Here is a 15,982-nt window from a genome sequence, read left to right on the forward strand (position 1 = left end):
GCAGCCGAGGCTCCATTGGAGCAAAGATGGCCCGGGTGCTGGGGATGGCTCCTTGGCCTCTGCCCCAGGCGCTAGAGTGGCTCTGGTCGCAACAGAGCAATGCCCCGGAGGGGCAGAGCATTGCCCCCTGGTGGGCAGAGTGTCGCCCCTGGTGGGTGTGCCGGGTGGATCCCGGTTGGGCGCATGTGCGAGTCTGTCTGACTGTCTCTCCCCGTTTCCAGAAAAATACAAAAAAAAAACACAACAAAAAAAATACAAAAAAAAAAAATACAAAAAAAAAAAGATAGAGCTAATAGAATTTGCTGATGGATCTGATTTGAAAACATTGTCCTATTACTTCATTCCTTCAACCATCCATGCATTCCAGAAAGACATACTGAGTGAGTATTACATGCCAAGCACTATGTTAGGCTTTCCAGGGATTCAAAAATGAGCAGTATTGTCTACTGCCTTCAAGACACATCCAGCCTGGTGCTTGAGTAAAAGAATCAAACTTCATAATTCTCATGCAAAATAGCAAGACTACTATAAACAATTATTCTCAAAAGACTCATTGGACTTTTGAATCAATATTTGGAAACAAAATTCCAATAAATTAAAGCTCTCTTCAAATCATCTTAAATTCTAGGATGCATAAATAACTAACTCTTACCTATTAAGTAATTTTTAGACTCAGTGTAGGTCTATTGCAAATTACAACTTCTCATTAACCTAATTTTACTTATACACAACCACTTACCTTTTACATATACTATAGTTTAAGAAAATAAACTTTATTTTTCCAAATATTTTAATTTCCATATATTTTATGATTTTAGACTTTCCTCCAAAGCAAAGTGAACCATTAATGAGATCGCCTTTATTATTTGAACCTGGGGAGTTATCTCCTACAAGTATCTTTCCAGTAATCAGTTATAATTGTTTTCTATACTCTTAAGAATTTACAGCTTATATAATTGCAATTAGATTTAAGTGGTCATATTATGCCAAATTTATTTATTTATTTTTGTATTTTTCTGAAGTGAGAAGCAGGGAGGCAGAGAGACAGACTCTCGCATGTACCCAACCAGGATCCACCGGCATGCCCACCAGGGGGCGATGCTCTGCCCATCTGGGGTGTTGCTCTGTTGCAACTGGAGCCATTCTAATGCCTGAGGTCAAGGCCATGGAGCCATCCTCAGCACCCCGGCCAACTTTGCTCCAATGGAGCCTTGGCTGTGGGAGAGGAAGAGAGAGAGAGAGAGAGAAAGGAGAGGGGGAAGGGTGGAGAAGCAGATGGGCGCTTCTCCTGTGTGACCTGGCCAGGAATTGAACCCAGGACTTCCACACATTGGCCGAGACTCTACCACTGAGCTAGCTGGCCAAGGCCATATTATGCCAAATTTAAAATAATATGATGTACTGATTTTAAAACTTCCACCCAAAATAATCTTCCAGAAATTCATGAAACTGAAAAGTATTCTGAAGTAAGTATAAAATGGTCATGGTTAAAGAAAGACGTTAAGTAAAGATTTATCCTATGACCATTTTTCTGAACTCAAGTTTAGACATACGGTTTGACAAGTACGAAGATATTTATGAGCGCTACAGACCAAACTCTGTGAAGTCAGAGTGTCATAGGAAAGTGGTGTCACATGGTATTTCTAGGTAGACGTCAGCATTTGTCTCCACAGACTTTCGAGTCACCAGTGAGATTTTACTATCCAGCAACCAGCCCCACAGTGATTTTACAGCAGTAACTCGTCTAGAGAAAATTCAGGGAGAGGAACGTATGGAACAGTTATGCACAGGAAACTCATTAGTGGGCACAATTGATTTTCATCACCTCATGTGTTGGTGTACTCATTAATCTGTTAGTGAACTGAAAATCGGCAGGGGTCTTTGGGCCCATATAAATGTCAGGCTCCTACAGCATATGTAGGGCCCACACATGCAAATACACAAGGTTTTTTATGGTTATAGAATTTAGCTTCATCTCAGAAGTGCTCTCACATCTGGGAAAAGACGAATTATTCAATAACTGATATGGGGCCAACTGTCTATCTGCTTGAAAAATAAAGTATCTCCATATGACTCCTCCTTTCACCAAAATAAAATGAATATAGTACAATAAAAATCCTTTTTAATAGAAATTAAATGCACACTGTTAAAAAAAACTAATACACATACAAACATACATATATATGTGTGTTTGTGCTTAACCCCATTAAAATAGAAAAAAAGAGAATATCGATGAATGTTTTTCAATATCCGGGAATGTGGAAGACCTTTCTAAGCTTGACATAAATCTAGAAGTCGCCTGACCATGTAAAAACTTTAAACTTCTCCGTGGAAAAAAAATAAACCAAAACTAGCTGAAAGAGAAGTAGTAAACTACACAAAAATTCTGTAACATATAAGACAAGGGGCCAATTCTCTTATTATTGGAAAGCTTTTAAATCAGAAAAAGACAAATAACCTAATAGAAAAACTGGCAAAGGTAACAAATAGTTCACAGAACTTAAATACAAATGACCAAGCTACAAACGAAAAGATGCTCAGGCTCATTTATAATTGAAGAAATACAAAATAAAACAATAGTTAATCTTTTTCACCTATCAAATTGACACTGACTAAAAAGTCTGCTAATACCCAGAACTGGTGAGGGGAGAAGGAAACAGGCATTTTCAAACATTGTTGGAGGGAGTGTAGATTGGTTCTACCTTTTTTAGAGCAACATGGTAATAGCTATTAATATGTAAAATATGGGTACTCTTTGTCTCAGTAGTTCCAACTCCTAGGAATTTATCCTAGAAATATATTTCTATAATGTGAAAAGATACAAGACAACACTGCTGACCACAGCAGTTTTTCTAATACTAAAACACCAGTAACAAACTTAAAACTGGTCCACCAATAGTTAAATAATTAAGTGACAGCCATAAAATTAAGTATAATGTAGTTATCCAAAAGAATTAGGCTGTGTACATTAATGTTGAAAAGGGGCCCAATGTATATACTATTAAGTGTGGGCAGGGGAAACTAGTTCCAGTATAGTATATATATAATATCAATATGTACAGAAAAAATTTCTGTAAAGATACAGAAGAAACTATTAATGAGTGACTTAGGGAAAATGGAGACTTTTACATTTTGTTTTAGTCTATGCTGCTTGTACAGTTTTTAAAGATCATCTATAACTTCTTAATTTAAAAAATATTAGCCTGACTAGGCGGTGGCACAGTGGATAGAGTATCCAGTTGGACTGGGATGCGGACAACCCAGGTTCGAGACCCCAAGGTTGCCAGCTTGAGCGTGGACTCATCTGGTTTCAGCAAGGCTCACCAGCTTGGACCCAAGGTCACTGGCATGAGCAAGGGGTTACTCGGTAGCCCCACGGTCAAGGCACATATAAGAAAGCAATCAATGAACAACTAAGGTGTCGCAACGAAAAACTGATGATTGATGCTTCTCATCTCTCTCTGTTCCTGTCTGTCTGTCCCTATCTATCCCTCTCTGTGACTCTCTCTCTATGTCTCTGTAAAATAATAATAATAAATAAAAAATTTTAAAAATATATTAATCACTAGCTATTGAAAAGTACTTTCATTTGTACTCTCTTAAGGAAGAAAAAATTAAGGAGGAGTAAGAAGAAAAAGAGGTTTCGGGCCATCAGTCCAAGAGGTGAATTCAGCATAAATGGGCCTCCCTCCTCTCGTCCAGCCCACCTCCCTTCAGAAACACCATCCCCAGAGACTGAAGTCAGAAAGAATACAGGCCTTCAGTCCCCTCAGGACATAGGGTCCAGTCAAGTGTGAGAATCTGAATTTGGAGCATGAATTGTCCACTACCAACCAATTATATCCCGCGCTGGGCAACAGAACTAATAATCCAAAAAAGCAAATTACTTACTTGGCTTTAGGTCACATGCCTTTCATAATTTCCATTTCAATACAGACATAAAATATTCCATTTTATTCAGTAAGGGTGTTTCCACAAGGCACTAAGCTAAATACTAAGAGAGCAAGAGTGAAATAAAACATGGTCCCTATCACCAATTCATTCAAAATCCAGCGAGGCAAGGGAAAGACATACAACCAACCAGAAAGCAGGCCCAAAGGGTAACGTGCTCCCATAAATGTGCACGGAGGAATGAACCACTCTGGGGGAACAGATTTAACTGGAGAGCATTTCTCAGAGCCAAAGAATGTGTAAGATTACCTGACCTTTGACCTCTCTGCCACTTAGTCAAATTCTTTTCTCTACATTTAGGTAAAATAGGTCAATCTGACGGTGCCTGTCCTTTCTCTAGTTGCTACTTCTGTATCACGAAATATAATACCACCTCTTCTGTATAAGAAGTCAATTGGTGCGAGGTATACTTTTCAGTAATAAATATACTACTGTAACTATATTCTTTGAGCCTGACTGGTGGTGGTGCAATAGTTAGAGCACTGACCTGGGACGCTGACATCCCAGGTTCAAAACCCCGAGGTCACTGGCATCATCGAAATGATCCCATGGTTACTAGCCTGAGCCCAAAGTTAGCTAGCTTGAAGCCCAAGGTCGCTGGCTTGAGCCCCCCAGTCAAGGCACATATGAGAAGCAATCAATGAACAACTGAAAGCGACACAACTATGAGTTGACGCTTCTCATATCACTCCCTTCCTGTCTCTTTCTCACTAGCTAAAAAAAGTATATATATATTCTTTTATTAAAGTTTTATGTACTCAAAAGTTGTTCTATCATACCCATAAACCACTGAAACAGCTCAAAAATATCAGTAAATTAGCCTGCATACTACATCTTTCCAACTGTTTCTTATACATAGATTCCATTTATTAGTTCAGATCCTTGGTTCAGAAAATAAGGTCACCTTAGAAAAATCATGAAAAAGCCAGCCTTGGATTTTAAGTCTATAATAGAAAGTATTTGATAATCATTTTTAAAAATTAAATAATTTATTTTTTTTTAGAAAGAGAGGAAGGGAGAGAGAGAGAGAGACAGGAACATCCGTTTCTGTATGTGCCCTAATCGGGGATCAAACCAGCAACCTCTGTGCTTTGGGATGATGCTCCAATAGAGCTATCCAGCCATGGCAGAAAGTGCTTGATAATCTAAGCACAAAAAATTATCATTATTTGTCTGTGTGTGTTTTCGGTTTTATTTTTATTTTTTACCTACAACTGGTCCAGACGCAGATGGGTACAGAGCTCCTGCCCATGTTGGAGATAAAAAGGAATGAGATGTCTAAGGACTTAAACTACACTGCTCACAAAAAGTAGGGGGTATTTTATCACTTCATATTCATTTTGAAATATCCCCTAATTTCTGTGAGCAGTATAGAAATGTAAACATGTTTTTCTGTTAGATTTAGGCATACTTTTCAGTATTAAATATAATACCATAAGTATTTCTTTGATGCAAGTTTAATTTTTCAAGAGTTGTTCTATCAGACTCACAAATCATAACCACATAAACCACATAAAACATACTTAACAGACTTCATAGGCTTTCAACATGCTTGGCTTACAAAGAATGCAAGTTTTATATTCAAAAAGAACTGTGTTTGAAGGTGGGCTCCATCACTTCCTAGCTGATCAACTCTGGCAATCATTTCATGTCTCAAAGCTTCAGTTTCCTCACAGGTATAATTTTTGTATAATTTTCCTACCTCAAAGAGCTGTTGTAAAGATTAGCAACAATCTAAGTAAATCATCTAGTACAGGGGTAGTCAACCTTTTTATACCTACCGCCCACTTTTGTATCTCTGTTAGTAGTAAAATTTTCTAACCACCCACCGGTTCCACAGTAATGGTGATTTATAAAGTAGGGAAGTAACTTTATAAAATATAAAGCAGAGTTACAGCAAGTTAAAGCATATAATAATAATTACCAAGTACTTTATGTCAGATTTTCGCTAAGTTTGGCAGAATAAATCTTTATAAAACAACTTACTATAGTTAAATCTATCTTTTTATTTATACTTTGGTTGCTCCGCTACCGCCCACCATGAAAGCTGGAACGCCCACTAGTGGGCGGTAGGGACCAGGTTGACTACCACTGATCTAGTACATTACCTGGCAAAGAGCAGGTCATCAATAAATTACAGCTAAAGTAATCGGTATTATTACTACAAACCTAACTCTTGAAGCCTGTGGGCACAGGTAGATTGAGCCACTTTGGGGGAAGGAGGAAGTACAAAGCTTCTCTTATGCCACACTTAAGGACAATCAGAATACATGATTTCAAGAATCACGACAACTCTCAGAACAAGTCTCAGCAGTAGTTGAGACGTATACACATACTCTGGAGCCAACGTTTAATCTTTACTAGCTGGTAAGACTCTGAGCAGGTTGCTTAGAGATGTCCTTTCCTCAACTGAAACAGAGCTAGTGACAGTCTGTCAAAGTACTTTGTAGGGATCTTGTGAAGGTTAAACTAAATGAGGCAATCCCAGGAATGCTCTCAGCACAGCATCTGGCAACAGTAAGTACTTCAAATGCTAACTATCAAACTGCCCATGAACTCCCTGGCACCCCCAAGGAGTTACTGCAAGGGCAGTAACTAATATGTAAAGAGCAACACTAATATGTATTTGAGATATATTTACTATTTTTTAATAGTACATAGAGTCCAGTGTGGCCAATAAAATAGTAATTATTTTAACCCTTTCAGTAGTATGAATGTTCATGTATGTCCTCACTCAAAGGGTTAACAGAACTCTCACTACTCAAAGGGTTAAGAGTCCTATTCAAGTAGCTTTTAAGACCACGTAATAATTGTTGAAAAATATTCAAACAATAGAGAAATACATAAAGTAAAAAGTGTGCTAATTCAGCCAACCTTGCTGCCACTCCAGCCCTCAAGTTGCCTTTCCTGGGGAGACCACTGGAAAGCTCTGGAGTGGGCAACTTCAGATCCTTTCAATATATTCATGAAGTTGGGAGGAGTTAGTTTTACCAAATGGGACCATGCCATATAGACTATTTATTTAATAATCTATCATGGATTGCTTTTCATGTCAATGCATAAAATCCTAACTCATTCTTTATGGCCACTGCTTAATGATTCAGATTATCAATAAATAATTCTTTAATCTGTTATTTTAGGCATTTAGCTTACTTCTGATTTTCTGCTATTAAAAATAATTTCACAATGAACACTTTGTTTGAAGGGCATTCAACATATGTGCAGGTCTTTCTGTTGGGCAACTTCCTAAAAGTAGATCTGCTGAGTCAAACATTCTATATTTTGGTAAGTACTGACAAATTGTCCTCCAAAGTGAACATAAATAAAACAGAGGACAGTGTACTCTCTCTCTGTCATTAACCATCTGCTTAAACACAAGAATAAAAAGGACACTGTCATATGGAGAAACCATTCATTTTCCACATGGAAAGTGGTACTCACCTTAAAAAAAAAAAGATGAAAACTGCAGTTACTAATCCATTATCCTTCTCAATGCCAGAGCTACGAACAAAACTCTCACCTTAGCATTACTCAGACCCTGACCTCTCCTGCAGTGACCTGGCTCATGTCAAAACCAGCTTTCTAGTACCCTGCCCTTCCCCCATCCCTAAGCCAACTGATTTGGTATGGAGGGTGATGGGGGAAAGGACTCCAGACCTGAAATGTTGCTGCACCATCTAGAGCCATGCCAAGCCCCATTAAAGCAGAATTACTCCATTCAGTGTTCACTTAAAAGCTCTATTCTGTTGCTATTTTAAAGCAGCAATGGATTAAAACCTCTTAATCAATAATCATTGGCCTATAGGTAGTTTACAGGTTTCATTTTACCCTGCAATATTATTGCAGTGAGGAGCAAGAGCAGATAAAGGTCATGCTGGTAATTAAAGCTATATTATAGAAATATGCACACCCAAGATATGATTAAATAAGAAAATATTACTCAGTTAAGTATCATCATTAAACATGCATTAATTTATAAATATTTAAATGTACCATATGATGATCATAAATAATCGGTTTTTGTCAGTTTCTAAAGTAATGCAACCCATAAACCCTTTGAAAAATTACTGCAGAAACAGTGAAGAAAGTATACAAGCCAGACTTACATTCAAATGCTGTGGTTGTTGCTTCAGGCAGAACCTGGCCTATCACATCCTAAACAAAGAAAGAATAAAGAAACACAATTAGCCATCTTCTTTATTGCTAACATGTGGCAAATCCTAGAGGAAATATGAGAACCTGGAAAAGATTTTTGAAATGTGGGCATAAACTATAAAAACATTAGCTCATAATCACACTTAGCTCAGCAATGTAAACCCAGAGTTTCAATCTCTATTCAGGAGGTAAAGGTGGAAGCTGTTGGGGGGGGGGGGGGGTAGATCTTTACAAAATCTTTTCTATTTCGTATTAATAACACAATCTTTCACTCTCAATTCAACAGTGTATACAAAGACACTGTTGTATATTTACAAAAAAATTGGTTTCTTTTATGGCAGGCTGTGGAATGTAATGCAGTGTCAAGAATATAAAGTTTGGAAGTCAGACTGGCCTGGGTATGAATCCCAGCTCTGCACTCAACTAGCTGTGTGATTGGAAACATACTTAACCCTTCTGAGCCCAATTTAATTATCCTCCAATATGGGTCTAGTAATACTTATAGAGGTAATGTGAAAATTAAATTGAAAATATAATAAATATAAGCTAACCTGACACATTGTAGATAGTCAACAAATAAAATTCCTGACATGTAACGAGTAACATCGTGCCTTGCATTCATAGTGGGAAAAGCTCAAAAAACAAGTTTCTGCGATGATAAAAACCTATAAAGCTACAATTAATAATACAAACAATTCTTATCAATCTTTATTCTTAAGCAACAGAAAAATATATCTTTAAACACACTAAGATAAAGTTGATCTAGCCTACAAAAAAATTTTAAAAACTGAATATAATCTGTTATCAATGTTTAAATGAATCTATCACGTTAAAAATACTCAAAAATTAGTCTACAGAGACAGCTTGAAGAGGCACAGAACACCTTTGAGAAACCTTCAGTTCTGGGGAAAGTGACCCCAAATGGCCTGCAAACCTGCTTGCTCTCTGGGTAGCTCTGCCACAACGTCCCTCTGGGCTGTGTCAGAACTGACACCGAGCTGACGCAGGGGAAGTACTTCCCAGCAGGGAGCCCGCAAACTCCTCTAAGCGGGACACTCAGCCGAGTGCCGCTGCAACTTCTTTCTGAAGGCAGTTCAGAAGCTTTTGCTGCAGTAGTAATTTGCACAATAACCTTGCCTCTACAGTGCTTTTATTAATTTTTTTTCAAAAATAAATCTGCATATAAAATTGATCAAAGGGAACTATCATAGGCAGCCCTCACTCATTAGGGCCAAAGGAAATTATTTTTTCCATCTGACTCATCTTAGCAAGTGAAACATCAACTTCTGGAGGAATTATTTGTCAAAGGGTTAAAATATTTCTTTTGACACACTTGTAGGTAGAAAGTATTTATTGACAGGTAAACGGCAACTGTAGAGTGAGTATGAAATAAACTATACAGGCAGCCAGTGTAAAGCCTGAGAGTGAGCACCTGAGCAAACTGCTAGGGTTTGACCTTGGCTCTGACACTCACTAGCTGAGTGATCAGCCTCAGTTTGCTTCTGTGTAAAATAAGATCACAACTGTACCAACCTTGTAGAACTAAATTAGTTAGTATTATATAAAGTGCTTAGAAGAGTGCCTAGCATGTGCCCATATGAGTATCTGTTAAATAAATAAAACAGGTCACACTGATGGCTAGCATTACAAAGCTTACATTCATAAGGAAACCCTAAATTTCAGCACCCAACAATCAGTGGAGGATGGTCATTCGTTCCTTACTTCAGCCTTCCACAGTACTTACTGAGGACCTTCTTCTAGCCAGTGGGAATGTGAAAAAACAAAAACGAACACACAAAAAATCCCTACCCCTTCAAGTCTAGGTTATCACTGGCTTCTTCCAGGAACTCTGATCATTCTGACAACCAATCTTGATATATTAACTCTGCAGTATTACCAAACTCACATAGGGCATTTCCTACTTAAAGAATGGGGTCTGAATAGCAGACCCCATCAAAAAGCAGATCTCTAATAACTAACTGAAAACCCTGCTGGGCAACAAGGGCAACTTCTGCCCATCAAAATAAACGAGGGACCACATGTGTTTTACAGCTAATGTGGGGAAAGAAGAAAGGAAAGCAAACCTGCCTGAGAGAATCATTTTGTTTGGTTAAAGCAATTAAAGGGGGGGGGGGCCTATCATAATGACCAAACCATAAAAAAAGAAATCTGAAAATTAGTCAAGATCTACTGGTCATCTCTAAGCAGGGCACATCTAATACTTTCATTTGTATTTTCCAATTATATTCTAAGTTATTTATTTCAACATGGCCCAGTCTTCGTTTCAAGATAACATTTACCTAACCTAAAGAGATTTCAAAGAAAACATAAGTTTAAACAACTTGAAAGTCATCATTTTATCATTCTTTCCTTCGCCTTCCTTTCAATAAATCAGTCAAAATTCTGACAAACCAAAAGTATAATTAAGTATTTACAATGTATCAGGATCATTAAGAACACAAAGAGGTAGGGGATAGAAAAATATAATTTAGGGAGATTATAATCTGGTCACAGTGATAGAGACAAACCCAGAAGACTAACAATACAGAGTACAGGTATTTACAATACAATAAGAGCCAAACAAAAATCATAAGTAGCAAGTAGTATTTGCTCACTCAGGAGGAAGAAACAATCACAGACTCGGTATAAACAGAATCTCACAGATGAGGGGATACCTGAACTGGGACTCGGGAGACAGGACTCAAACAAGGGGAAAGGGTAACATGCTCTCCTATGACTCACTAATTCACGACATTCAGATCTCCTGCACAATTCTCCTAAAATTGTACTACATCTCCACAGAAGAGAAACTTGCAAAGATGAAAAAGAGATAACCCAAATATGTTTGCCCTTGAGCACCAGCTAGGTCTTACTCACAATGCAGCCAGTCCCTAATTAATTGAGGCAAAGGGCACAGGCCCAAAGTGGCAAGTGACTTGCCCAGGGTCTCCCAGCTATTGGAAGGGTTGTGACTGGAGCCCTCAAGTCCTGACTCCTGTTCCAAAGCACTCTCAGTCACAGCTGACTCAGTGAGTACAAACTTGTTCTGGCTTCTGTGTCTGGTTCTGCCAAAAACTAGCTGTGTGTCTTTAGCATGTCCCCCCTCTGGCATTCATGCCTCTTCACTTGAAAACCGGGCTGAGGAGGGCTATATTAGATGAAGGGGATGCTTTCAGGTTTCATTTGACTTTAATTTTTTAAAGTTCCAAGCTAGAGTTGCTGATGTATCTATTGGTATTTTGCCAATTTATTGATGAACAAATGAGATCAGAGGAGTCCTCCAGGATCTGGGCTCCCAGTTCAAAGAACTTTAAGGAGCACTAGGAGACAGGGCAGCAACCATCGGCACAAGCCCTTCATCAGACCTTCCTGACAGAACATGCTGCACCTGTGCTTACCTGAGCAAGCATACGGCAGTCTGTTCTCTAGTGAGACCACTTGTACCAAGTTCACTTGTAGGCCAGTTGGCCTTAGGCCAAAGTACAGTGGAGAGATGATCAAGAAGCAGAAGACACAGCCCCTATCCCTTATGTTATAACCATCACTACAGAGCATTTACTATGGTTTAGATTTTTCTGAGTGCTTGACATGCATCAACTCCAGTAGTCCTAAGAATTGTGAGATAGCCAGTATTTTTATTCCCCCAATCCTTTTTAAAAAAAATTTTTTATAACAGATGAAGAAACTGAGACACAGAAGACACTTACCCAAAGGAGTCTGGGAGAGCTTGCAATTTAAACCCAGGTAGTTAGCTCCAGACTTTGTTTTTAAACACTGTATCATTCTACTTAATGCCTCTGATATCTTAAATAAGTAAAGTGAAAGGAAGCTCATGTCTCTCTTATCAGAGAAACAATCTCATGTAATCTTTACAAGTCTCTGAGATAGTTATTCCTATTTTACAAGTAAGGAAACTGAGGCTCAGAAAGGTAGAGTGACTTGCCTAGTTAATGGAACTGCTTGCCATTAAACCCAAATTTTTATATTCAAAACTCAGTGTGCCACCCACAAAACCATAATTGCATGCATCCTCTTTGAAGCTCCCTCATTTAACTAATATTTCAGGGTCCTGTGAAGCACCAAAACCAGAGAAGAACCAGAGATGGCTGTCTCCTCCAGAAGTTTATCATCTCGTGGAGGAGACTAACAAAATTATGACACAACAGATGTGCTTTGCTGGAACAAAGCTGTGGGAACACAGTGGAGGGGCAAGTAACCAAGACTAATACGGAGGAAAAGTAAAGCTGGGCTTTGAAGGACGGGGTGGGAGTTGGCGAGCTGAAGAAGGGCCAAGTGGGCATCTGGGAAAACTCAAGGATAATTCTAAATGGCTGAAGCACAAGACGCTCACTGGGCTGTAGTGAGAAATGAAGCTAGTGCCAGGCAAACACAAGCCAGTCAAGGTGAGTCCAGAGGACCATATTACATAGCTTGGACCTTACCATGAAGGGAAACCTACGTTGTTTCCCCATGTATAAGACGCACCATTTTGGAAAAATTTGGGGTCTAAAAACTGGGTGCGTCTTATACAGTGATTGTCAAGTCATTTAAGAAGTGTGGCATTTCAAATGCCATAGATGGAACTGAGGATGAGGCAATATATGAAGACGGTGATTCGTCATCAGACACAGATGAGGACAAGCTAATGGATGGGAGTTTTGACAGTGATAAGGAGTTGTATGAATTTTATGATGACTAAAACTTGAGTTCAATAACTTTTATTTTCAAATTTCAGGCCGCAAAACTAAGGGGCGTCTTATACATGGGGAACTATGGTATGTGGATATGAGTGTGTGGAGAACTCTGGCTGCAAAGAGGATGGTATTTGGTGTACAAGAGTGGAGGCTGCTGGTTTACTCTAGCCTTCTGCGCTCCTAGCCCAGAAAATCTGAATGGTGGGTGGTCAGTAATATCCAGAACTCAAAACAAAGGTATAGGAATTAAATTCTGACTGGGTAACCTCTGACAACCGAAAATCACATTACAGATCTTCCTCTTGCCAAGACCCTCCACCAGGCTCTATCTTATCTTGCAAGTAAGTTCCAGTATGGATCTGGTACTGTACTTACAATGTACTTCTTGGTATGTGAGCGCTGCCTTTGATGCCTCTGCTCTTCAATAAAATGACACAGTACACTGTCTATCTCAAATGAATGCTAACAGACGAGAAGGCCACTACAGTATGCGGAAATAAATACTAGTAAAAGTAAGGAATCTGAGCTCTGGTACTGACTCCCCAATTCACAAGCAAGAGGGCTTTGGAAAAGTTATTTCACCTCACTGTTCCTCCTAACTATCTGCAAAAAAAAAAAAAAAAAGAGGGTTCAACAGGCCACCTCCAAGCAGATTACACTGGCTTCTCACATTCCACGATTTTATTTCAAACACATTTATTACGAAAGCAAGAACACATCACTGATTCTAAAATGCACATTTCACCCTATTTCAATATCTGTGAAATCAGGCTATTTTGTATAATGTGTGGCATGACACAATTTAATGAGCATAAAATAATATCTTAAAACCAATGACACTCTGCCAGACTGGCGGTGGCCCAGTGGATAGAGCATCCCAAATTTGAAACCCCGAGGTCACCGGCATAGCACAGGCTCACCAGCTTGAGTGTGGATCAACATGATCCCATGGTCACTGGCTTGAATCCAAAGGTCCCTGGCTTGAGCATGGGGTCACTGGCTTGGCCTAAGACATCGCTTCCCTCAAGGCAGGTATGATAAGCCATCAATGAACAAGTGACGCAACTATGACTTGAGTTGACGCTTCTCATCTCTCTCCCTTTCTGCCTGCCTCTCTCTCCAAAAAAAAAAAAAAAAAAAAAAAAAAAAGCACCTCATGTTTGATGAAACATGGTAAGTTACAACTGTCTTGTTTCCCTTTCTTGCTGGTCACCAAGTTCAGGGAACTCAGTGGAAAGACATGGCTGGAATTTGGCCAGGGACATTCCAAGAAACACTTGGAGAAAAAAATCTTTTCTAGACTCAGCTTTCTATATCCCAGTTGGTTGTTTGTGGGCCTATGCCCCAGCCTAGTCCGTGAGCTCCTTGAGGGTAGGGGTTCAATTTGATCATCTCTGTTTCTCCAGGGCCCTGCACATCTGCCAGATTTCAGTCCGTGCATCTAGTTGGTGCTTGTGGTTGAAGCAATAAAACTGCCCTCCCAGGCCAGGAATGGCCACCGCCACTAGCTCTGGCCACCAGAGTAAGGTTCAGTGGTCAGATGCTGCCTACTCCACAAATCCCTGCGCCCTCCTGGCTGAGAGTTGGACACTGAGATTGACACTCACCAGCACATCCCTGAAGAGTAACTGCGGCCCCGAGTTCACTGTCCAGTCCACCGCGCCCCTATTTGGAATCTTGATGCGAATCACCAGCACCTGGTTCTCCATGGCATGGAAGGGGCCAAAGGCCAGCCACAGCATTACAGGTTAACAGGCTCACATCCTGGGATTAGGGGTATCCATGACCCCTGGTTGGGCGGGGTCTCCAAGGGGACCGAGGCGAAGAGGACAGAGGGTGAGGAATATCAGAGAGGAGGGGCGGTCAGGAAAGGGGCCGCTGGCACGGACCCAGGCCCAGATGTACGGGGTGGAGGGATGTCTCCCTGTGAGCGTGGACGGGGTAAGGGGCAGGGACCAGTAGGAACCAGCGGAGGTCAGAAGGTTCTAGAGTTGGAAAAGGGAGCAAAATGGGATCGTGCAACTCCCGGCCGTCTGTGTGGGTGTGAGGAGACGGCAGAGAGAAGTTCCCGGTTTAGGGGAAGACAGCGGCAAGTGTCCACTCCTCCTCAGAGGACGAGGACAGGGTCCCAGACTAGAGGGGACTCAGTCTAGGACTGTCAGGAAGAAGCCCCGGGGCCGCCAGACTGACTAAGAGAGCGGAAGGGGGGCGCTGTCCGCAGGAGGATCGGAGGTGAGCCCTCTACCCCAACCCGAGCCCCGTCGTGGTGCACACGGGCTCAGCCCCGGCCACCCGAGCTCGTGAGTCCCAGCGGTGGTAGCAGCGGGAGGAGGAGAAAGGCGGCAGCAAACGCGCAGTTACTCCGGAACCAAAATGCGCGGCGCCGGAACCAGGGGAGCCGACGAGCGGAACCCGCCTCCCGCGGCGCCATGTTGGAAGAGGGCAGCTCCCAACTGGCCCCGCCCCCACGCCCCGGAGGGCGGGACCCAGGAGCGAGCGCGCGGCGCGGGGCGAGGAGTGGGGACCGCGAGCCTCTCCTTACACGCCCAGTGGCAGTCCGCGGCGACCGAGAACTGCCTTTCCTCTCCTGACTCTTGTTAGAGAAAGCTAGCTGAAAACATCTAACACTCGAAGAAGGAAACAGGCATCGCTGGAGTCCGCCAAAAAAAACACTGAAGGCTGAAAATTGCGTCCTGTTTAACTTTGCAGACGCCTCAGAAAGCCGGAACTGCTGCGCTCTCTGCTTGTCAAGCCGGGTACCTAAACGTTGGGGGTTTGTGCCCCAAATCGGCAAGAGCAAGGCAAGGGCTAAAAATGTAGTTGTCTTTTTCTTTTCTTTCTTCCTAGTCACAGATCTAGAGGCTTGACAACTTTCACCCACATTAGCAAAGCATATGACTTTTTCAGTGAGGGTCTTCCTCCCCCCCACCCCAAAGTCTCCAGGGAGGGTCTTTACCCCACGATTGCCCGGAAATAGCAAACAGCTCCCAATTCGAAAGCAACAGTACAGAAACTCAGAGCTGTAACTGCCCGGAGCCAGCTGCACCAGTGGTATCATCTTCTCTTATTAAACGGTTGCAAAAACTATCCGGTCTAGTCCATCAGTGTTCAGGTAGATAGCCATGTGTATGCAATCGGTGATGTCACAGGCAGTAGCAATGACCCTTGGTTATTTTTTAAGT

General features: G+C 41.1%; 1 protein-coding gene across 7 annotated transcripts in view; it reads right to left on the reverse strand.

Moving 5' to 3' along the window:
• The window catches only part of MAP2K5 (mitogen-activated protein kinase kinase 5), a 280,465-nt gene extending 264,932 nt beyond the window's left edge, over window positions 1–15,533 (reverse strand). For 3 of the 7 annotated variants that reach the window (XM_066342718.1, XM_066342716.1, XM_066342715.1), the window contains exons 1-2: window positions 14,408–15,528; window positions 8,058–8,106 (exon numbers count right to left, since the gene is read on the reverse strand). In XM_066342718.1, coding sequence (XP_066198815.1) covers window positions 8,058–8,106; window positions 14,408–14,542 — 184 coding nt within the window. In that variant the 5' untranslated portion in view covers window positions 14,543–15,528. Of the gene's footprint in view, window positions 1–8,057; window positions 8,107–14,407 lie in introns of all 7 variants that reach the window. The other 4 variants (XR_010746200.1, XR_010746199.1, XM_066342714.1 and 1 more) reach the window with 4 other exon arrangements.
• Between the last annotated feature and the right edge of the window lie 449 nt (window positions 15,534–15,982).

This window comes from Saccopteryx leptura, chromosome 6 (assembly GCF_036850995.1).
Source record: "Saccopteryx leptura isolate mSacLep1 chromosome 6, mSacLep1_pri_phased_curated, whole genome shotgun sequence".
Taxonomy (NCBI): Eukaryota; Metazoa; Chordata; class Mammalia; order Chiroptera; family Emballonuridae; genus Saccopteryx; species Saccopteryx leptura.